The sequence below is a fragment of the Oncorhynchus tshawytscha genome, linkage group LG19 (assembly GCF_018296145.1).
Source record: "Oncorhynchus tshawytscha isolate Ot180627B linkage group LG19, Otsh_v2.0, whole genome shotgun sequence".
Taxonomy (NCBI): domain Eukaryota; kingdom Metazoa; phylum Chordata; class Actinopteri; order Salmoniformes; family Salmonidae; genus Oncorhynchus; species Oncorhynchus tshawytscha.
Genome location: NC_056447.1, coordinates 21564050 through 21588267, shown reverse-complemented (window position 1 = coordinate 21588267; position 24218 = coordinate 21564050). Strand labels below are relative to the sequence as shown.

General features: G+C 41.1%; 1 protein-coding gene across 6 annotated transcripts; it reads right to left on the bottom strand.

Moving 5' to 3' along the window:
* Window positions 1-8973: 8973 nt before the first annotated feature.
* LOC112218446 (casein kinase II subunit alpha') lies at window positions 8974-22548 on the bottom strand. Of its 6 annotated transcripts, none has more exons than XM_024379237.2 (13): window positions 22041-22548; window positions 21589-21927; window positions 18987-19092; window positions 17742-17843; window positions 15121-15213; window positions 14748-14807; window positions 14532-14615; window positions 13282-13392; window positions 13028-13129; window positions 12381-12481; window positions 10064-10212; window positions 9865-9947; window positions 8974-9455 (listed from the first exon to the last, which is right to left on the bottom strand). In XM_024379237.2, exons 2-12 carry the CDS (start codon window positions 21690-21692, stop codon window positions 9871-9873), a joined length of 1089 nt encoding a protein of 362 aa, XP_024235005.2. In that variant the 5' UTR covers window positions 21693-21927; window positions 22041-22548; the 3' UTR covers window positions 8974-9455; window positions 9865-9870. The 6 variants fall into 6 exon arrangements, with proteins under 6 accessions (XP_024235005.2, XP_024235007.2, XP_024235004.2 ...); XM_024379239.2 differs by having other exon boundaries at window positions 22142-22548; XM_024379236.2 differs by having other exon boundaries at window positions 21589-22548.
* Between the last annotated feature and the right edge of the window lie 1670 nt (window positions 22549-24218).

The following is a 24218-nucleotide window of genomic DNA, read 5'->3' as shown; positions in this document are numbered from 1 at the left end:
GTTATTGTTATGTTACTGTGTTACTTTATATTTTTTGCTTAAGTTTATTTGGTAAATATTTTCTTAACTCTTCTTGAACTGCACTGTTGGTTAAGGGCTTGTAACTAAGCTTTCATGGTAAGGTCTACACTTGTTGTATTCTGGGCATGTGATAAATAAAGTTTGATTTGATTTTAAAAGGGAATGAAAGTGATCTATACTGTTGGGAACCGATTAATAACATTATTTTACGTACCGGGCATGTTTTCTCCAGTCCCACAAGAAAACACAACAAAGCACCTATGCAAACCCTCCCTATGTCAATCAGGAACTTCTTCCAGTGTCTACTGACATTACAAGCATGATTCAGAAGATAGGGAGAGAGATTTTTTTATTAGAGAAGAATGAATTAACTTTTTCTATGTTAGTTAGGGATGCTATATTTATCACTTTTAATTCATTAACTACAAAAAGGTCAGACATGTTTTTAATTCTGGTGCCACTCTATCAGACAAAGTACTTAACCCCCCAAAATGATATGCTAATTATCTGCAAACAGAACTACAAATTCCTGTCTCAAGCTTCACGTCCCTCACCAGGGCCATGATGATCTGAAGGATCAACTTGCTTAAATTGAGAATTCTGTGAACTGGCAAGTTAAAAAACGCGGACGAAACCTGTTGTCTAGCCATTTAAATACATGGGAAATTCATGGATTTTATAAACCAACAGTCTAGCTTGTTAGTTAACTAGCTAGCATACTTAGATGGTGAAGCTAGGTGTTCTTGATAATGTTTGTTTGTGTCTGTGTGTGAGGGGTGGGTGGGTAGTCGATTTCAAGTAACTACTTGACTTGTAGCTACCCAAGCTAGCTGTATTATTTTGGTCTGGATTGTTGAGAGGTTTCATAGATGGACTGATTAGCATCCTTTCTTGAGTCAACAGTGTGCTTACTGTACTGCAAGAAGACATGAATCAGTTTGTTGTTACCCTCTGAACAACATATCATTAGTATAGCTAGTAAGCAAGGTTACGTAACCTTATTTAGTCCTACCTGCTATGGTGGGTTTTACACATTAATTGGTAATCACACGTTTGTTTTTAAGATAGAATGACTGTCATGTTATTGATGGTGTATTTACATACACCTTGTCTATTCCAGAACCAGTGTGTGTGCCTGAGTCTTATCAGATGTTCATTTCAATGGTATTGATTCCACGGGTACCAGTCAAAAGTTTGGACACACCTACTCATTCAAGAGTTGTAGTAACCAAAAAAAGTGTTAAAAAAATCCAAATATTTTTTATATTTGAGATACTTCAAAGTAGTAGTGATGAGTCGTTCGCGAACGAGTCGGCTCTCGTAGGTGAACGTTGGGAGCCGGCTCGCATATCAGAGCCAAATCTGTTTATAAAAATATTTTTTAAATTAAGATCGTGAAAAGATGTAAATTAATAGAATTAACTAATTCAAAAAACGAAAAAATAAATAAAATAATATAGGCCTAAATGCTCAAGCGCACACATTCGTTCTGACTGTCTGCTCAGACTAACAGCCTCGCCTGTTGTCCTCTCAATCAGACATGCAATGAACCAAAGATGCGTGAGGGATGGACGAGCCAACTCACTCACAGTCACACACTTAGCAGCCGAGGAGAGAGAGGAAGAACAGCTGTGAAAACAACAGCTGGGAAATGAGTCGGAATCACAGTAGCATTTGGATGCATTTTAATAATGTAGACAATGTTAGAGCACAGTGTAGAATTTGCCAAAACAAAATCTCATATAAAGCCGGTTCTACACACAACCTACACCGGCATATGCGAACTGTGCACCCAACTGTGAAGCTAGCTTTTAGCAGAGCTTCGAGAAACTAGCGGTGATAGTGATAGTGGTGGAGCCAGCACCTCCACACGTGGAGATGTATCAACTTAGTCAAGTAGGCCTACTCCACGACCCATAGCAACGCAGTCTTCTATGGACCAGTTTATGCCAAAGTCTATGCCTGTAGCAAAACAAGGCCAAATTGATATTGCATTGACTTAAATGATTGCCACCAATTTCCAGCCATTTTCAATCGTGGAGGACAGAGGTTTTAGAAATTATAGCAATAGTCTAAATCCAATGTAGACAATTCCAAGCAGGAAAACCATTTCAAAATCAGTTATTCCACAACTGTACGAGAGCACACAGGCTTCAGTACGGGAAAGAGTCCGAAAAGCTACTGCAGTTTGCCTTACCACTGACTGCTGGACATCAAGGGTAGCCACTTCTTACATGTCGGTTACATGTCACTTCATTGATTTTTCGATGTCTTGCTGTCTTCTGGACTGCTTTGAGTTCAGCAACAGACACACCTCAGAGAACTTGGCAGAGGAACTGTTGAGAGTGACCAGAGAATGGCAAGGAGATGGAAAAGTGGTCTGTTGTAACATAACCAAAGCCATGAAAATGTTTAAATGGACCCATCATCCATGTCTTGCCCACACAATCAACCTGATTGTAAGAGATGCTCTGAAGGTGATGAAGTCCACTGTGGACAAAGTGAAAGCAGCTGTGGAATACTTCCACAGGAGCACAGTAGGTTCTGAAAAATGAAAGTCTACACAATGCCAGATGGGGATGCCTGAGCTGAGGCCTAAACAAGACTGCACTACAAGGTAGAATTCAACGTGTTATATGTTGAAGCGGTTTCTTGAGTCAAAGGATGCCATCATCTCTCCCCTGGCCATTGTCCATGCACCTGATGATGCTCTGACCCAAGAGGAATGGGAGGTGGTGGAGGAGGTGTGCAGAGTCCTGGAACCCTTTGAGCAGGTCACTGTGGAGATCAGTGGAGAGAAGTACAGTAAGCAGTTATTACTACATCATTATTTAATCCAGTATTATATATGTAGAATGTAGTATCAGTAGACAAAACATGAACCTGGACTAATAAGTTACTGTTCTCTCTTTTCAGCTATGTGACAGCCTCAAAAATGATACTCCTGTGTAAGGGTCTGCAGTGAATCACAGCCAACCGCCAGAGAGAAGCAAATGTAACCACAGGACACCCTATGTTCATCAATGGACAGAAAGTTCCACAGAATGGAATATAATCACGTGATGCCAGATTGATTGATGAGGCTCTTCAAAGAATAACCTCAGCAGCAGGGAGGGACAGCCCCAGCAGTCAGCTGGCTCAGGTACCAGGAAGAAGAGGGATCAGATAGAGCAGAAGCACCAGCAGTAGTGCCACAAACTTCTGCTGTTTGGATGCTGTTTGACGAGAGAGCAACTGGGGATGCAGCACGAAGGAATCCCTCAGCAGATGCCATAATGGAGGTCCGATCCTATTTGGAGGAGCCCCACCCTGGAGAGCAGCTCTCCTTTGATCCCCTACCTAGGAAAATCACCTGTTGTTTGGGTATCGTTATGTATATATGCCCTCCTATTGTTGAATTGTTTAGATAAAAAAGATTGTTTCAAACACCCCTGCAGAGACACACATACACACCCCTGCAGAGAAAACACACACACACACACACACACACACACACACACGCACACACACACAATACCCCCCGGACATTCCTGCTTCATAGACAACAGCCCTAAGGTCAATAAAATATGGGGTGTGGGGCCATCCTCTTTGAAATGTTCAAACACATACCCCCCAGTTCAACGAGGTCCCTACACATCAATCATCATGACAACTTCAAAGGAATAGATGCACTATATGCATAAATTAACACACACTCTAACACATGACAACAGGATGTCCTGACAGGATGCCCAAATATTGGCATAACCACATGATAACTTCCTGCCAGGATGTCCTGACCGGATGCCCATATTTGGGCATGCACACGTCAACCGGCCCTACGGTCATAAATCAAACGTTTGACGCGCGCCGTCTACTTTATTCTCTCTTCCGTGTTTGACCCCTATGTTTTATGGGTATTATGACATGTCCATGGTGGGGCTATATAGTTTGCCCGCTCCATAACAAGCTCCCTTAGCAAGCTCTCTATCCTCAGTGCATGATTGGTGAAGTAATTTAATGTTGAGCTAAATGTAAAAGAAAATATGATTACAGAGGTTTAAAAAGGAACAGAAAGGAACGATATAAACCAGTACTTTTGGGGGTTCGACCTGGTTCAGAACTTTATTTTGCTGGTCGGAACGTATAAAAAAAATGGTTCTATTCAGAAAGAAATTATTGGAAAATCATTTTGGTTCCAACCACTGGTTCCCACCCCTCTGCTTCTAAATTTACACATAGGGACAAAAGCCTTCTTAATAATTAAGAGCTTGTTTGTGGTTTTCTGAAACATGAGACCTCTTTGCTGTTTTCCGTGTGTGTAGTGGAGGTTCATAGGGAGCAGTGAGCTCAGTCGGTGATGTCAGAAGTGGGCAGGTCTGTTTTGTATTGGCTGTAATGTAATTGTCCGTAGCCTATTCAGCTTCACTGTCTCAGAAGCTATACGAAGGTGGCATGTCTGCACAGTGGCTCAAAGTTACCCTCCCACCTGAACCACAGAACTTTGAACAGATAGAGCAGTCTCTTCATCGCTCCATCTCAGTCCATGGCAACTGTAGTGCCTGTGAGTATTTCTGTGTTTGGGTAATAAGAATGGTTTGGGGAAAATGTGGGGAATTGATGGATGATCCTCAACAGAACTGGATCAGCAGAAGAGTTTTGATGAAATGATGGTTATTAGTTAATGGAGAAATGTGGGAGATTACAAGGTGGAGGTAGATGGCGGTAGATGGATGGAGCCTGTGAGTGTGTGCTGGGCTTGGGTTTCTGATGGAGAGGGTGATTAAGAGGCCAGCGATGGCTCGTATGCAAATTAATTGGGTGTGATATGATAGTGTTAATGTTCTGTATTTATATCTCTGGTTCACGTGGCCTGTTTTTTCTGAAGTGTTTACTGAAATTCTGGGTAGAGACATAACATTTAGCACTGTGCGAGTACGATGAAATTGTTAAAACATTGACGAGGGTCCTAATTTGTTATTTTTTGGCACTAAAATCAGACAGATAGACTTGACATTCTGTGTTGTTTCAGAATACTAGACTACTAAAAACTTTACCGTTCTCTCTACATGTATCCTCCAGTTTGCGTCCTGTTATGGAAACAGCACTCTCCATCAGCCTCTCCAACTCTTTGGGAAGGGCCCTAAGTGTGGCTACATGTCCCTCATCGCCTACCGTAGCCCTCGTAATGTCCCCCGCCCGCGTTTGGCATGCAATGCCCCTAAATTGACTCTATGTCAGATCTGCAGAATGCTGCGTGTGATGCGTTTTGAGGCTGCTACTGCAGCCAACAACAGGTGAGGCCAAATCCCCATGCTGCACTGCCCTGCAAGATCACTCTAGATGGATTGTGTCATGTCTCTAGATGGATTGTTGTCAGTCTTATTTCTCTTCAAGCCCTGTGTGTGTAGGTAGAATATATATAATCTAGCACTGTCAAAATGTGTTATATTGGGGAAAAGGGATATGGTCTGAAATTGTCAATTAAATACATTTTAAAAATCCTGTTCTGAATATTTTAGAGAATGTAAATTAATACTTCAATATACTGTATATATCACTGAATGATAGTCAATCTCTTTGGGTTTCAGGAAGCAAGCATCTTCTCCACCACCACCTAGCTCTCCGGCCAAGTCAAACAGGAGATGTCTGCCTTCCTGCTTTCGCCACAGACGTAATACTAGTAACATAAAGAGTTTTGGATGATAATGGATCCCAAGAGCCCACCCCTACCCTTCCAACAATCCTTACCCAGCCGATGGGAGTTCCCTTCACGTTTCCACACAAACCCGTACAGAGAAGCACAGACTCCATGTCCCCATGCTTCGTTTGTTGGGGGTAGGGGGGGGCACTCCTGAGACAAAGAAAACATGTATTTTGTGTACCAGTGACTGACAGACTCAGCTTCAACCACACCGATTTATTTTGTCTTGTGCGTAATTTCAAAAGGTGAGACTCTGCTCACTGCAAAGGTCAGCCGGTAATTAAACCTGTGGAATGTTTCTAGGGGTCAGGAAAGGAGACCAAACTGTTTTTGGGGGTTTGGGTGTTGGGTTGTTTTCTTTTTTAGGTGTTTAATTCTGGGTGTACATTGCTAAACGGAAAGTGTAATTGACTGACATTGGCACTGTGAAAACCTGTATTGGATTTCTACTGTGGTTTCTTTATTACAGTTTTGACTATTTCAATCAACTTAACTCCTCGTCTGTCGCATTGGGCTGATGTAATATTACGTGTTTGTTTGTTGTGTAAATGTAATCAAATAGATGACTGTCCATTGAAGTGTAGACTCTGAGTTACATGGTGGTAACAAAGACAGACCCAGTAGTTACAATGGAACACACATAGTACTTAGCACTTGCATACCTGTTTGTGGCAGACATCATTTCAAGCATTTGCCAATTAATTCCAAATGGAGATACGTAATCAAAACATTACAGTAATTACTGACTTGGAGGTAGTTCTACTTACTTAGTTCTTGTCTATCTCGTTCCACCCCATGCCACATCTTTTGGTATCTGCTGCTAGCTCCCGCCTCCGGGTATTTCGTGGACGCCCTGTTTTCCATTTTCCTTAAGGGTTCCAGGATAGAGCTGGAGGGAAGTTCAGGAACAAACATAATGATGGAAAAAAACATGATGAATTGTTTTGCAGTTGAGGTTCCATTGTTTAATTGAGTAAATTATTCCAAAAGACTCATATGAATGATCCTCAGGCAAATTAAAGGCAGAGAGACACAAAGAAAGGGGAAGAATAGGTAACAGGTAGACACACTTAAAATAATTTTAAAAACACTGGACACTAAAAACAACACTGAAATAAAAATAAAATAAAAACAACACTAAAATAAGCCCTCCCATCAATTCCAAAAGATTCGTATGGTTGTTAAATGACATGGAAAATATCATTCACACCCCTGTAAACACCGACTCCTGTTCTCCTGCTTGCCTAAAGCCATGCAGACCTGAACACAGCTGACCGGACATGGGCGCCTGCTGATCTGACAAGGCCCCTGTTAAAACTTTGATTGGGAGAGATGTTTTCTGAACGTGAGGAGCAGAGGAGTCTGGTTGTAGGACAGGAAGCTCGCTCTCAGGTTTCCTCTTAAGGAGAAAGTTGATATTTCAGCCACGCTATCCTGGAATTACTCACACGCATTTACAAAAACAAGATGTGATGCAGCTGCACACTCAAAATAAAAAATAAGGCCTGATGGCATTGATAAACTTTTAGTGTCAAAAACTCCTAAGATGTAGTTATACACTCGATACACAATCAATAACAATGCCCCTCAATAGTGGCTGTTTGGCTCCTGGGCTTCAGCACCATTTACAGTACTTATTTACAATTGGCCGGTTCCTTGGGTGGAGACATGCCAATGGATCCCCTATATGGTACATGTCAATGTAGTTCATTACATAAGCAAGACTACCTGGGGGTGAGAGAGACAACTCACTGAAAAAGGTTCCAGGTTGATTTATGTACCCTGAACGTGATATCAGATCATACTGTACTGGACACAACACACCTTTTCTCACCAAATGTTTACTCCTGTATTCTGATATCAAGGTCAAACAGTTAAGGAGCCAATTCGTATGTACAGGTACAATTTCAACACAAGGTGTACTGGTAGTGTCTGTAACTCTTACCAAGATTACACGATGATACCATTAGCCTACATGCATAAAGTTTGCCTCATCACTGCAGACGTGCGAAAGAATCAGGGACTCTGATAACTTCCACAAGTGATGTTTAATCAGGTCAATCAGGTGAATTCTATATACCGGTCAATTTTTTTTTTTGAAACAGTATTTTGTTAGATGGGTACCACTTTACAGTTAGTTACTACCTATAAAGGGTACAAAATGGGTTTGTTAAGGAGTTAACTCATAGGAATTGTGTGCTGGTTGTTTTGGTGCTTGTGATACATCTGCCTCGTGCAAATATGTGATAAACCAATGTGTGCCATTGCTGAGCGCCGATAGGTGGACATTTTAGCAGAAGGGAAGTGTTGTGGAGAAACTGTGTCAGTTCCTGAGGTGATCAGAGAGCAACACCGTACCAGAGATACTGTATATAATGATGAGAGGGTCTTGTCTCTGCACAAACAACGGGAGTCGTTGTCCCAAAGGTGGGTGGTCTTCTTATAGCTCTATTCCTGCGTGGAGATTTTGACAGGAGTGAACCCTCTCACTTCACCTTTTCCTCTGACTGTACGACACTATGTCACCTGACATCCCAGGAATTCCATTCACAAGGGCTCCTGTGCAACGGGCTGTACTCAGCTACTCACGGGAACCAGAACGCACTAAGGCACAGGGGTCAGGCGACACAACGCTTTCCGATACCACTGGCCTACTTACAGTAAAGGTCACAGCATGAATGCCTGTAAATGTGGGTAAAAACACACAGTGAGATGGATAAATATACCCAACAACACAACAATCAGAGATTGAAGTCTGTCTGAATATAACCAAGGGAAAAGGATCAAAACACAGATGAATAATAGGTCTTCATGCTGCGATGTGACACCCTCAGAGTGCCCTTCCTAGTAGTCACACTACTGTCCTGAGTGTGGTAGCAAGGTGTGAACCAGACACACATTTGTTGGAGGTTGTCAGGTATCTCCTCTGGTTTCCTGAGGGCTGTCGTTCAACAGATAAGTGCACAAAGATTACACTGGTTAGCACTGATGGTTCACAATGGATGGTCTGTCAAAACATTTTGGCCTTTTCTAGGTTGTGCACATCTTGATGCCAAGCCCATTAACGGTTGTGGTGGCAACTTCCTCAGCTATTGTCACCTTCCTCAGCTATTAATGGCATTGATGACAACTGTTCTTTGACCACCAGATACAGGTAGTATTTGTAGTTCTGTATGATGAATTACCCCTTTCAAATATACTGTAAGATCGTATGAATAACAATATGCTATGGCGAAATATGACCAATTCATGACACAAACACATTCATATAAAAAAAGTATTATTTTTATTCATATTATCATTCTACCTAGAGCAGAGAAAAGGTCCACCTTAACACTTTGGTACTACAGTGTGTGGAGTCTGAGCATAGGCCTGCCAAGTGGCTGAACACTGAACAGACAGACTGACCAAGGAGGGGGGCAGGCTCACGTTCCTTTTCATACTCCATGCTTAGTTAAACGAGGGAGGGGGGCCAAAGGGGGAGGGGGTTAATGACAGGGAAGGATCCTTTTTTTCTTGTCTTTGAACATTTTCTGTTTACCTGTGATAAGAGAAGGGGGCAGAGAAGGACAGTGGTAGCAGTGAGACACCAAGCTCATTGGTCTGGCTGCTTGACATGTAACTGGGGCAAGTCAACCTCAGACTGACAAAGAGAAGGTGTGTGTCTGGTGTCGCTCTGATCCATTGTCACTGTACACTTGAAGAAGTTTCTGCAACAAAGGGCTAAAAAGTCGAGGTAACAAATGTTCTCCTGAAAGACAAAAAGGGAAGAGAAATTATACTGTTTATGCGCATTCATTTTATAGAATATTAAAGTGATTTTATTTTAAAAGTTTTAAATAGAAACTTTAACACAGAGCATTAGGCCCGACAAATGTGATTTACAGTACAACTGATTTGTTTTTGATTCTCATGATTCAATCCACAGTGATTGAACCGAATCCCAACCACTACAATGGCGAAGTGACTCATACGATTTGTCATAAGGAATCGTTGAAATAAATATATTAATGAGAATCAAATTAAATCGCTGTAATGATTATTATTTATTTTTGGAGAAATGGGGCATCTGTTATACAGTAAATCAAATTTGTACGGCCTTAGAACAATTTAAAACAATGGAGCAATTTAGAACAAGTGTTTGTGATTCTTTCACTCACCTGCTTTCATCGAGCCGTAGTGGATCCACTGGACACCATATTGCCATCCGCATTAGAGAGAGACTGTTCCTTCAGCACAGGATCTGTGTAGAGGAGTCAACATGTTAAAGATCACATCACCTTTCATCAATGCACAATAACTGACACGCCACTAACAGCAGAGGTAGTCAGCAGGCGTGGTTCAGGTTGAGCTACTCACAGAAGTAGGGGTGCTCCATGGCCTCTGTGGCCGTCAGTCTCTGCTGATGGTCGTAGCGCAGCAGCTTATCCAGCAGGTCCAGAGCCTCAGGGCTAACCAGGTGCTGGTTCTCGGTCTGGACAAATTGCTCCCAGCGTTTCCGCGTCTGTCTGGGGGGGGACAGAGAGCCAGCTTTAATACCTCCAGTCACATACAGTGCCTTCAGAAAGTATTCACACCCCTTTTCGTTTTCCACATTTTGTTGTGTTACAGCCCCAATTTAAAATGGATTGAATTGAGATGTTGTGTTACTGATCTACATACAATACCCCATATTGTCAAAGTGGAATTTGGTTTGTAGAATATTTTAGAAATTAATACAAAATGAAAAGCTGAAATGTCTTGAGTCAATAAGTATTCAACCCCTTTGTTATGGCAGGCCTACATAAGTGTAGGAGTAAAGAAAGTGCTTAACAAATAGCATTATAAGTTGCATGGACTCATTCCGTGTTCAATAATAGTGGTTAACATGATTTTTGAATGACTGCCCCATCTCTGTACCCCACACATTAAATTATCTGTAAGGTCCCTCAATCGAGTAATACATTTCAAGCACAAATTTAACCACAAAGACCAGGGAGGTTTTTCAATGCCACAAAGGGCACCGATTGGTAGAAGTGTAAAAAAAAAACAGGGATTTCAACATGAAGCCAATGGTGATTTTAAAACAGTTACAGATTTGAATGGTTGTGATATAAGAAAACTGAGGATGGATCAACAACATTGTAGTTACTCCACAATACTAACCTAAAGAGTAAAAAGAAGTAAGCCTGTGCATAATACAAATACAAATAATAAAATAACAATAATGAGGCTATATACAGGGGGAACCGGTACTGAGTCAATGTGCAGGTGTACAGGTTAGTCTAGGTAATTTGTACATGTAGGTAGGCTACGCATAGATAATAAAAAATATTAACATTTGATTTTCTATTTAACTAGGCAAGTCAGTTAAGAACAAATTCTTATTTACAATGGCCAAATCTGGACGACGTGGGCCAATTGTGCGCCGCCCTATGGGACTCACAATCACAGCCGGTTGTGATACAGCCTGGAATGAAACCAGGGTGTCTGTAGTGACACCTCAAGCACTGAGATGCAGTGCCTTAGACCGCTGCGCCACTCAGGAGCCCCTAAACAAACAGTGAGTAGCGGTATTGCGTCAATGAAAATCCTCAATGCATCCTGTTTGTCATGCATCCTGTTTGCAACAAGGCACTTAATTAATACTGCAAAAAATGTGCCGAAGACATTAACTTTTTGTCCTGAATACAAAGTGATATGTTTGGGGCAAATCCAACACAACTTATTCCACTCTTCATATTTTCAACCATGGTGGTGGCTGCATCGTGTTATGGGTATGCTTGTTATCGGCAAGGACTAGGTTTTTTTTTTAGGATAAAAATAAACGGAATACAGCTTTAAGCACAGGCAAAATCCTAGAGGGAAAACATGGTTCAGACGCTGGGATACCAATTCACCTTTCAGCAGGACAATAACCTAACACACAAGGCCAAATCTACACTGAAATTGCTTAGCAAGACGACATTGACTGTTCCTGAGTGGTCTAGTTACAGTTTTGCCTTAAAATCGGCTTGAAGATCTATGGCAAGACTTGGAAATGGCTGTCTAGCGATGATCAACAATCAACTTGACAGAGTTTAAAAAATTTTTTTTTAAGAAAAGGGCAAATATTGTACAATTTAGGTGTGCAAAGCTCTTAAGAGACTTACCCAGAAAGACTCACAGGTGTAATCACCGCCAAAGCTGCTTCTACAAGGTATTGACTCAGGAGTGTAAATACTTATGCAAGAGAGATATCTGTATTTCATTTTCAATACATTTCAAGAAACATGTTTTCACTTTGTCATTATGGGGTATTGTGTGTAGATGGGTGAGATTTTTATTTTATTGTATTCATTTTGAATTGAGGCTGTAACACAACAAAATGTGGAATAAGTCAAGGGGTATGAACACTTTCTGAAGGCACTGTACAACATTATCGTCTGTTTCCTTTTCTGGAACTAGTGGGCCACTGTCTGGCAGCTATTAAAGATTGTGTCATGCATAAGAACAGCCCTTAGCTGTGGTATATTGGCCATATACCACATCTCCTTGTGCCTTATTGCTTAAATATATCACTAATAGAATCAATCTTGTGGTGGGGCATGTTGAAATAATTGATATCCTACAACTAATTCAAATGCTTCCTCATTACCAGGTAAATACCAGTAACCCTTATTTCCATGTCTCAACAGCACTCCCTTTTGGTACTCACTGGCCAAGAAGGTCCTTGAAGCGTGGGTCCAGTTCAATGTGGTATTTGCGCAGGTAACCAAAAAGTTCATCTGTCCCCAGGACTTTGGCAATTCGGACTAGCTGAAATAATAACAGTGACAATTTCACACAAGTGTTTGGGTTTGTCTTAGGGAATATTTTTCCATGCACAAGCTAATTTGGTTAGAACATGTTATCATCAGGTAGTGAATGTGTTATCTACTCTAATAGATTGTAGCAGTCAGTTTTTCCCCTAGGATTCTTTTACGGAGCGGTGTCAAAGTTAGTTTCCTGCAATTCTACACGTTGTCGTGGGGATGAGAGAAAATGTATCAATGGGGGCCCAATGCCTGTCTAGTTGTTATATCTGGTTTTAAGTTTACACAGAAACGGTTTACCATCCCGAAAAGTATTTTCTAAAACTGAGAAATAAAATAAAAAATTGGGAGTGGCGGCAACGATTTAACAGTAGTGGCCCGCCGTTGCTAAATAAATATAGGGGAAACACTGAGTCAGTGTTGGTTGAGGTTGAGATTACACAAGTTAGTAGTAACATTGGGTTGAATAAGTTCGGTTGTAGTGAGACTAAAGTTTGGTGGTGACAATAGAAGGGGAACATCTGTTGAGTGGTTATAGTTAGTGGGATACCTGGTCATAATTGTCCTGGCCATGGAAGAAGGGCTCTTTCTGAAAGATCATACTGGCAAGCATGCAGCCAAGACTCCACATGTCCAAACTGTAGTCGTACATCTGACAGGAAATCACAGAATGCATCAGTTACTGCCATACATCAATACACATACAGTTACCAATAACAATGAAAATCAGTACACAATAACATGGCAAATGTATAGAAATACCAATTGTGTCTGTGTGTTTGCTTGCATGTGCTGGTGATTTACCTGGTAATCCACCAGTAACTCAGGTCCCTTAAAGTAGCGAGATGCTACTCTGACGTTGTATTCCTGTGCAGGATGGTAGAACTCTGCAAGGCCCCAGTCTATTAGACGTAGCTGCAGCACAAATACAAACCGCGGCGCGTCACAATGTAAACCGTGGCGCGTCACAATGTAAACCGCGTCACAATGTAAACCGTGGCGCGTCACAATGTAAACCGTGGCGCATCACAATGTAAACCGTGGCGCGTCACAATGTAAACCGCGTCACGCGTCACAATGTAAACCGTGGCGCGTCACAATGTAAACCGTGGCGCGTCACAATGTAAAACGTCGTGGCGCGTCACAATGTAAACCAATGTAAACCGTGGCGCGTCACAATGTAAAGGCGCGTCACAATGTAAACCGTGCGCGCGTCACAATGTAAAACACGCGTCACAATGTAAACCGTGGCGCGTCAATGTAAACGTGGCGCGTCACAATGTAAAACAATGTAAACCGTGGCGTGTCACAATGTAAACCGCGTCACAATGTAAACCGTGGCGCGTCACAATGTAATGTCACAATGTAAACCGTGGCGCGTCACAATGTAAACCGTGGCGCGTCACAATGTAAATGTAAGGCGCGTCACAATGTAAACCGTGGCGCGTCACAATGTAAACCGCGTCACAATGTAAACCGTGGCGCGTCACAATGTAAACCGTGGCGCGTCACAATGTAAACCGTGGCGCGTCACAATGTAAACCGTGGCGCGTCACGTCACAATGTAAACCGTGCGGGCGGCGCGTCACAATGTAAACGTGGCGCGTCACAATGTAAACCGTGGCGCGTCACAATGTAAACCGCGTCACAATGTAAACCGTGGCGCGTCACAATGTAAACCGCGTCACAATGTACACCGTGCCGCGTCACAATGTACACCGTGCCGCGTCACAATGTAAACCGTGCCGCGTCACAATATAAACCGTGCCGCGTCACAATATAAACCGCGCAAGGGAAATTGCTACTGGAAAAAGCCTCATTTTTTGCAGTCCTGTATGTGTCCTTATGCAATCTGATGCCATAAGAATATTGTATTTGATGAAGACTAAAAGAGTTCAAACACCCATTATAATGGTGGAGAAATAGTCACTTTAGACAAATCTCTGACACATTTCTGTAAGCGTTGTAGACTTTTCAAACAGAGAATAACATCCAACTCCTAGAGCTTTCTGAGGACCCAACATCTCATAAGAAAGGTGAAGAGCTCCCCCTACCTTCCTCATCTGGTGGTCAATCATCACATTGTGGGGCTTGACATCACGGTGCATTATCCCCATACTGTGGCAGTAGTCCAGAGCCTGAGAGCACAAATACCCACATCATGTCAGAGACAGAGACACATTGGCTAGACACCACAAACTAAGCCCACAGGAAGGTGTGAAGGTGGGACTAGGATGTGAAAACACACAGGGTCAAACTGTAAGGCTCACCTTAAGTAGTTCATACATGTAAAAACGGATATCAAAATCTGTTAACTTCTGGTAGAGCTCCTGGGCAGAGAAGAAAATCAAGTTTTAAATTTAATTTGCAGAAAGAAAGTATGTGATGCATGCATCCATGATGAAGCAAACACAATTTACCTAAACACTTTCAACCAACCAAAAAAAAGAGACAGACAGACAGGACAGACATATTGAGTGGAAAATTATCTGCACAATGCAATAAGTCATTGCTACCAACATGGTATCTGAAACGGTATAGCCTAATAGGCTATTAAAAAAGCATTATGGGTGAAATGATCAAGATTCCCACTCATTACACCATCCAATACCAGTGAAACCACATGCCTAGAGATGATTCTACCTTAAAATCTGTGTTATTGATGCATTCAAAGACAAGCGCAGGCGTTCGGGACTGTAGAGAGGTTTGAGAGAGAGGACAAATAGAGGAAAAAATCTGAGAAAGGTGGAAATATTCAAATCACATTAATTGATAAAGCAAACATTAAAAATTACATTATGCTATGAGCCATATAGAGTTGAAGTCGGAAGTTTACATACACCTGAGCCAAATACATTTAAACTTAGTTTAAAAATTACTGACATTCAATCCTAGTAAAAATTCCCTCTCTTATGTCAGTTAGTATCACCACTTTATTTTAAGAATGTGAAATGTCAGAATAAAAGTAGAGTGATTTATTTCAGCTTTTATTTCTTTCATCACATTCAGAGTGGGTCAGAAGTTAACATACACTCAACTAGTATTTGGTAGCATTGCCTTTCAATTGTTTAACTTGGGTCAAACGTTTTGGGTAGCCTTCCACAAGCTTCCCACAATAAGTTGGGTGAATTTTGGCCCATTCCTCCTGACAGAGCTGGTGTAACTGAGTCAGGTTTGTAGGCCTCCTTGCTCACACACGCTTTTTCAGTTCTGCCCACTAATTTTCTATAGGATTGAGGTCAGGGCTTTGTGAAGGCCACTCCAATACCTCGACTTTGTTGTCCTTAAGCCATTTTGCCACAACTTTGGAAGTATGCTTGGGGTCATTTTCCATTTGGAAGACCCATTTGCGACCAAGCTTTAACTTCCTGACTGATGTCTTGAGATGTTGCTTCAATATATCCATATAATTTTCCTTGCTCATGAAGCCATCTATTTTGTGAAGTGCACCAGTCCATCTTGCAACAAAGCACCCACACAACATGATGCTGCCACCCCTGTGCTTCACAGTTGGGATGGTGTTCTTCGGCTTGCAAGCATCCCCCTTTTTCCTCCAAACACAACGATGGTCATTATGGCCAAACAGTTATATTTGTTTCATCAGACCAGAGGACATTTCTCCAAAAAGTATGATCTTTGTCCCCATTGGCAGTTGCAAACTGTAGTCTGGAATTTTTATGGTGGCTTTGGAGCAGTGGCCTCTTCCTTGCTGAGCAGCCTTTCAGGTTATGTCGATATAGGACTCGTTTTACTGTGGATATAGATACTTTTGTACCTGTTTCCTCCAGCATCTTCACAAGGTCCTTTGCGGTTGTTCTGAGATTGATTTGCACTTTTCGCACCAAAGTATGCTCCTCTCTAGGAGACAGAACGCTCCTCCTTCCTGAGCGGTATGACGGCTGCGTGGTCCTATGGTGTTTATACTTGCGTACTATTGTTTGTACAGATGAATGTGGTACCTTCAGGTGTTTGGAAATTGCTCCCAAGGATGAACCAGACTTGTGGAGGTCTACAATATTTTCTGAGGTCTTGGCTGATTTATGTTGATTTTCCCATGATGTCAAGCAAAAAGGCACTGAGTTTGAAGGTAGGCCTTGAAATACATCCACAGCTACACCTCCAATTGGCTATAATTATGTAAATTAGCCTATCAGAAGCTTCTAATGCCATGACATCATTTTCTGGAATTTTCAAAGCTGTTTAATAAAGGCACAGTCAACTTAGTGTATATAAACTTCTGACCCACTGGAATTGTGATACAGTGAATTATAAGTGAAATAATATGTCAGTAAACAATTGTTGGAAAAATGACGTGTGTCGTGCACAAAGTAGAGGTCCTAACCGACTTGTCAACACTATAGTTTGTTAACAAGAAATATGTGGAGTGGTTGAAAAATGAGTTTTAATGACTCCAACCTAAGTGTGTGTAAACTTCCGACTTAAAATGTATACTGCGAGGGAAAGGTAGAGCAACAAGTGGCTTAAGACCCACCACACAGCAGAAGCACATCAACATAGATAAAACATAAAAGAATATAATAGCAATCACATCCCAATTTGGTCCCGGTTGCAATTGCAATCATTTTGTAATTAAAGATAAGCCATGTCAATGTTAGCCTCAGTAATTTCCATTATCATAATTCCCATTTCTGTTATTGTAGGCAGTAGCATAGGGAATAGGTGATGAAGAATTGCATGTAAGCAATTATTTGAGGAGGTAATGTTATCGGTTGGGCATCTTCCTTGCATCCATAAACATTATTCTCAAAATAACCCTGACAAAATGTAAAAAAGACTGAGTCCCGTATCCCCACGTACAGTTAATATCAAGGCTGCCATGCAAGAACCAGATCATCTACCTGCTTTCAGATCTTCTGTCAGTTAATTAGCTTAAGACTTCATCTGTGAGTAAGATGACTGGTTTGCAGAACTTTCAAACAGTTTAAAGTGAACATCACTAAAAGAATATCAAACGCATTCACAATAAGTAAAGTATAATGTGCTGATATTAGAAAGGACGTCAACTGTAACTGTAAAAATGTTGATAAGGTGTGGTCTTTCCCCTTCATTAGCCAAACCTTCATTTTGTGAGGATAACATTTGCTATCTTTGCAAGCATAACAGGTATACTGACAACACCGAAGCTTCAATTCAACAGCCATTATATGTATAGGAACACTGACAAAATTGGCTTACAATGTAAACAAATCTGATCTCAGGTGACTAAGAACTAGAAGCTCAAAGAAAGTAGAGCTGTAACATACCACAGGGTCTTTCACTGTGTCCACCAATCGGATGATGTTGGCTCCACCTCGCAAATTCTCCAGGATCTTGATTTCACGCTTGATTTTCTTCTTCTTGACAGGCTAATTAGGGTGATGATAACAGAGACATCCAATTAAACCAGGATGTAGCCTAAACATTTGATTGTGCAGGATGTGATCTCATTAACAACAGTGGTAATAGTGAAAGCATCAGCAAGAGGTCCACTTTTCCTCCCTCTACTTTTCCTCCCATGTCACCATATTTCCCTCTGTTATCCTGTCTGAATATTACTTGGACAATGTGATGTGGTACAGGGGGGTCCATAATTATTGGCAGCCTTGAAAAAGATGAGCAAAAAAAAAGACTGTATAAAATAAATTAGACAAATACTGAGCTACATTGTATGCTCAAAAGAAAATCTTTAATTATTTATACTAATGTAATTGCTCAGAGAAATAGATGTTGTTAAACAGGTAATAATAAAAAAACATCTAAAGATAAGAGTCAAAATGATTGGCAATCTGATAAAACATTTTAGAAAAAGGCTTAGGGTCTTTATCCTCTCAAGAAGAGAATGCTACCTACATGTATTGAAAACAGGGGTGCTAATAATTGAGCCCTATCTTTATTTAGAATTTTTTGTATTACTGGTTAAACTGTCTTTCTCTGAGCAACTGTATTCTTTTTTATTTTTTAAGCACCGCACTTTACTTCCCTCTGCCAAGCTTCCGCACCAAGTGGTAGTCTTTCTTCCTGGTTACTAGAGGGAAGCTATATTGTATGCTAAAATAAAAAGGGAAATTATATAATTTTATACTAATACAGAGAAAGACATTTTAACAAGTAATATTTTAAAAAATCAACAACAAAAAAAGATAGGACTCAAAATTATTGGCACTAGTTTTTAATATTGTAGCACTCTCTTTTTGTGAGGATAATGACACAGCCTTTTTCTAAAATGTTTTATGGGATTGCCAATCATTTTGACCTCTATCTTATTTAGATGTTTTTTTATTACTTGTTAAACTAAATTATATATAGCAATTGTATTAGTATACAATAATTTCCCAATTTTTTTGAGCATACAATAACGCTCAGTATTTGTATTATACAGTATTTTTTTATCATCTTTATCAGGGGTGCAAATAATTTTGGACTCCACTGTACATGTTTAAATAAAACAGACCACTCTTTCATCGCTGCTGGAGCATTCAGAAGAGCAAAGCAGGCCTTCAGCAACTTACCTTGAGGATCTTGACAACCACCTTCTCATTGTTGTTGATGGCCTCAAAGACCTCACTGTACTTCCCTCTGCCAAGCTTCCGCACCAACTGGTAGTCTTCCTGGTTACTAGAGGGAAGACGGAAAAGAGATTAGTCAACACATATCAAAGCTGCAGGCTACGATTAAATCTAGACTTGGTTTCCTCTATCGTAATTGCTCCTCTTTCACCTTCAGCTGCCAAACTAACCCTCATTCAGATGACCATCCTACCCATGCTAGATTATGGAGACTTCATTCATAGATCGGCAGGTAAGGGTGCTCTCGAGTAGCTAGATGTTCTTTACCATTGGGGAGGCAGCGTAGCCTAGTGGTTAGAGTGCTGGACTAGTAACCGAAAGGTTGCAAGTTCAAATCCCCAAGCTGACAAGGTACAAATCTGTCGTTCTGCCCCTGAACAGGCAGTTAACCCACTGTTCCTAGGCCGTCTTATTGAAAATAAGAATTTGTTCTTAACTGACTTGCCTAGTTAAATAAAGGTAAATAAACCATTCAGCAATCAGATTTGCCACCAATGCTCCTTATAGAACACATTACTGCAGTCCATCACATTACTCCTCTGTAAACTGGTAATCTCTGCATACCCATCGCAAGACCCACTGGTTGATGCTTATTTCTAAAACTCTCATAAGCCTCACTCCCCCCAATCTGAGATACTTACTGCAGCCCTCATCCTCCACATACAACACCCATTCTGCCAGTCACATTCTGTTAAAGGTCCCCAATGCACACAGATCCCTGGGTCGCTCCTCTTTTCAGTTCGCTGCAGCTAGCAACTGGAACGAACTGCAAAAACAGTCCAGTTTGAGGGTTTATCTCCATCTCTTCATTCAAAAGACTCAATCATGGACACTCTAGGTCCAAATCTAGGTCCAAAAGACTTCTCAACAGCTTCTACCCCCAAGCCATAACACTTCTGAACAGCTAATCAAATGGCTACCCAGGCGATTTGCATTGCCCCCCCCCTCCCCCCTCTTTTACACTGCTGCTACTCTCTGTTATTATCTATGCATTGTCACTTTAAGTCTACCTACATGTACATATTACCTCGACTAACCGTTGCCCCCGCACATAGACTCACTCTGTGCCGGTACTCCCTGTGTATAGCCTCACTACTGTTACTTTACTGCTGCTCTAATTATTTGTTACTTTTATTCTTATTTTTCACTAAACACTTATTTTTCTTAAAACTGCATTGTTGGTTAAGGGCTTGTAAGTAAGCATTTCACTGTAAGGTCTACTACAACTGTTGTTGTCATGTGTTGCTGCCATGCTGTTGTTGTTATCTTAGGTCTCTCTTTATGTAGTGTTGTGGTGTCTATCTTGCCGTGATGTGTGTTTTGTCCTATATTTTTTATTTATTTTTTAATCCCAGACCCCGTCCCCGCAGGAGGTCTTTAACCTTCTGGTAGGCCATCATTGTAAATAAAAATGTGTTCTAAACTGACTTTCCTAGTTAAATAATGATTAAATAACAATACATTTTTAAAAATGTAAATGAGAAAACAGATTAGTCAACATTTTATTCCATATCCTTCCTTCCCATCACAACACTCAAGGTATAGAATAGGCCTCGATGGAAAGAGGTTTAATCTTTTATAAACAAGACTCATTTTCCCAGTCAATGAAAGCGAGAGTGACATTTCAACCACAGAGAGGGGACATTCCAAGTATCCATCTTTTTGAGGGCCCTTGATTATACTAATGAATAAGACCAGTGGTGCTGGGACAACCCTATTTTGTCCATCGGACTGAATATATTAAACTAGTGGTCTAATGGAAACAGATTCAATTCAAGGTCTAGTCAATCTTCAATAAAGTGCTGCAACTGTACAGACATTTAATTAAGTAATTAAAAGGTTGTGTCTTATTGACTACCAGCTTGTGTAAATGTAACCAAATTAGCTAGATCTGAAAGAAAAATCTATATATGCCACTTAAAGGAATGATAATGTGATCTGGCTATGTAAAGTTTTATGAAATGTGGGAAAATATGTATCTACTGTTGTACGATTCACAAGCATCATTTGGTGCTGCCTCGGCGTCAGCTGCCAGCAAGGCCTCCTCGATCTCACAGATTGGCGTGGGATGGGAAAATCATCAATCTGAATGTGCTTGGCGCTGACTCACTTACTCAAACCATGAACGTTCCCAACAAAACCTTGTTATAACCAAGGTAAATCTCCAAAAATACATGATTTTCCAAATATAGTCTTCAAAGTACGTTCGTATCATGTATTAATTATGATAGCTAGCTATCTAGTCTGATATTGCACCCGCCCACACAGAACCAATGCAATGGGACAATATATGGCCACAGATTCGACCATAATGATAATCCATGGTAGTAGTAGAATATTCTGTTGTGGTAGCTACCTGTACATCGTGTTGAGTGGATAGCAAATATGAATAGCCTGCAGCAATAAACTATGAAGGACATAAAACAAAAACAAAAAACATATATGGAGATCATATATTTGATAAAGCATTTGGCAATAAAATACTAAATAATGCATTATGACGTTTAGAAATTCCAGCCCGGCAAAAAAAATAAAACACTTTTACCTCCAGTTAGGCACGTGGGTTTCGTAGTCCCAATATTCCCTGCTCTTCAACGTGTTGACATCGGCATACACCCGAGATTTACTGCCGGCCGCCGGGCCGGGCATGGCGAGCACCGGAGCCCGGTCTGTTTTGAGGATTCGATTGCCACAGAGCTCGTTTGCTACTTGGAAAGGGAACACAGATCACCCTTCTGTTGTCGGAGCCTCGCTTTGCCGGGGAAGGTGGTTCCTATTATCTTATATTTTCCCCCGCGAGAGATGACCACAGTGCGCTGCGCACCGAGGTTGATGATGGATAAGGGGAGACGAGGGCCGTCAGATACTGCTAGTGTTAAGACGTCTGGGAGGAGAATGAAAATGGAGTGTTGAGGTAGAAAGCCAAATTCAAGAACTGCCACTATTTACATAAAATAAAAGGCAAACATTTTTATTAAAAGTGACCAAAACACTGACCGAGATGCCAGGCATGGCGGGTTTAGGGATCAAATTATTGTGGTTTAAACCCCCAACCCCAATGTGGGCCTTAAATCCCGAATCCAAAACTGGGTTCCTACCAGAGTACACTCTTCTTGTTATGGCCCTCCCAATGCAACAATCTTCCAGCGGGTGGATGGGGAGGAATTGAACGGAAAAGTCCAATAGAGAAGTTGGGTTTTACAGCTCACCCCTAACTATGGGCTATTGACTAGTCGCTACAGCCGGTTGGAGATTGGTGGAGTATAAATACATTTTGTTAGCTAGCATGCTAACTCAGTCAGAATCGCGCCACCGTTGAGCGCGGTGCAATGCACCCACGTGGGCCCGTGACATATGCAATCGGAGTGAAGACCACCTAAAAATTCGCTTGAAAAACCTGTTGGAGTTCGGGTTTTGGGGCTTTCTTATAGACCCCCCGCCCCCGCCCCCGGTCCTTATTCCGAACCGCAAGAAACCGGATTGCGATAGAAAGTGCACCCGGAAACGAATATCATCTGGATAAACCAAATATAATTTTGAAGAGATGGGAAACTCCATTGGAATCGTATTAACGGCCATTGTGTACGTCGCCAATCACCCGGTGTATTATGGGTTATTCTGGAACAAGGAGAGTTCTCCTTCAACGAGTGAATGGGAGTCAATTGGGCGCTAGTGAACAATAAGTGTAATATGTTGTTGTCTTAGGTCTCTCTTTATGTAATGTTGTCTCTCGTCGTGATGTGTGTTTTGTCCTATATTTATATAGGAGGCCTTTTGGTAGGCCGTTATTGTAAATACGAATTTTTTATTCACTGACTTGCCTAGTTAAATAAAGGTTCAAATAAAACATTACAAATATTTTTCGAGATGTGAAATAATTAATTTGTTGTCTGTAATATCGTGTGGCTGTGGAATCGTGACATTACATGCTTTCGAGGGAAATAGGCAGGTTTCTCAATTTATGCCGCGTCCACATGCTAGTCGGCACTAAAAAACTATATTACTCGGACATGCGAACGCTTGGTAGCAAGTAGAAAATGATCGATTTTCCTAATTCCGACTCGGGGTGCGTTCGTAAATTCACTCTGGTTATCTACTACGATTTCAATGCGCACTCGTCTGGGTGTGCCAGAGCGCGGGATAACTGATTCATTTAGGAATGCACAACACCAGTTGAATATGACCAGTGTCATTAAATGGCAACACGTAATTAAATTGTTGCCAACAGTACTTTAACAGTCACCAACTCCATAGACAACATGAAAACATCCTAACCAGCTTTGCTTGTGCAAGTAAAATGGTCAGTGAGGTGTTCTCTCATTTGTGTATGGAAGTTGCTAGCCAACTTTAGCCAGTTATTTATTTATTTATTTAATGTATTTTTATTAACAACAAATCAATACATAAAGCACATGAGGGAACACAAGCATACATAGATGACAAACAATGGACAATCGAGCTAGGGGGTAACTTTAGCCAGTTATCTTGGGTGCTTGACTGCCGTTGAGGTCAGAATGCTAAAATCAATTCTACTCCTTGCCAGAGCGTCCGGTGTGCGGTCCGAGAGCGAAACGGACAATCTGACACAATGCCCCCGAATTTGAGAATGGAGAATTATTTTAGCAACGGCGTGACGCAGCATGACAACGTGAATCCGATTTGACAACAGTCTGCTGGGTGGGTCGTTATACGTTCCACCATTTTTTTCGCAATGGGATTTCTATCTCCTCTTTTCTCTAATATCTCTGGATACATTTGTGGAACGGCCACGTGGCTCCAGGTTTAGAAAAGGCTGCAGTGCCGTCTAGTGTGTCAATGCAAATAATTACTCCCATCATTGATCATTGACAATTTCATGATATCAAAGCATTAACATTTGTCTAGATACTAGGAAGATATACTTATTCATAAATAATGGGAAATGTAATTTAGTTGCTAGAAATATTGCCTTGTTTTTAAAGAAAAATACTATAAAAAAGTGACTATGTTTGTGCAGGAACATGATCATAATTATTATCAAGATTTTAAGTGGTAACAATTTTGTCCTTGTATTTAGACCTATCAAACACATTATCTAGCTGTATATGTATGACAGTCCAATACATATATTTCTTAGAGCTCTATGTATGCCACGCCACAATGGGCAGTGCTAGGAATATTGCACTGGGACCTTAG

What these genes read in the sequence shown, in the direction of transcription:
- LOC112218446 (XM_024379236.2), bottom strand. Translation starts at nt 21,692, where the DNA reads ATGCCCGGCCCGGCGGCCGGCAGTAAATCTCGGGTGTATGCCGATGTC. An exon ending in TGGTTGTCAAGATCCTCAAG is followed by an intron (nt 17,844 to 18,986) that starts GTAAGTTGCTGA and finishes CACCCTAATTAG; the next exon opens with CCTGTCAAGAAGAAGAAAAT. An exon ending in CATGGAGCACCCCTACTTCT is followed by an intron (nt 9,948 to 10,063) that starts GTGAGTAGCTCA and finishes TCCTCTACACAG; the next exon opens with ATCCTGTGCTGAAGGAACAG.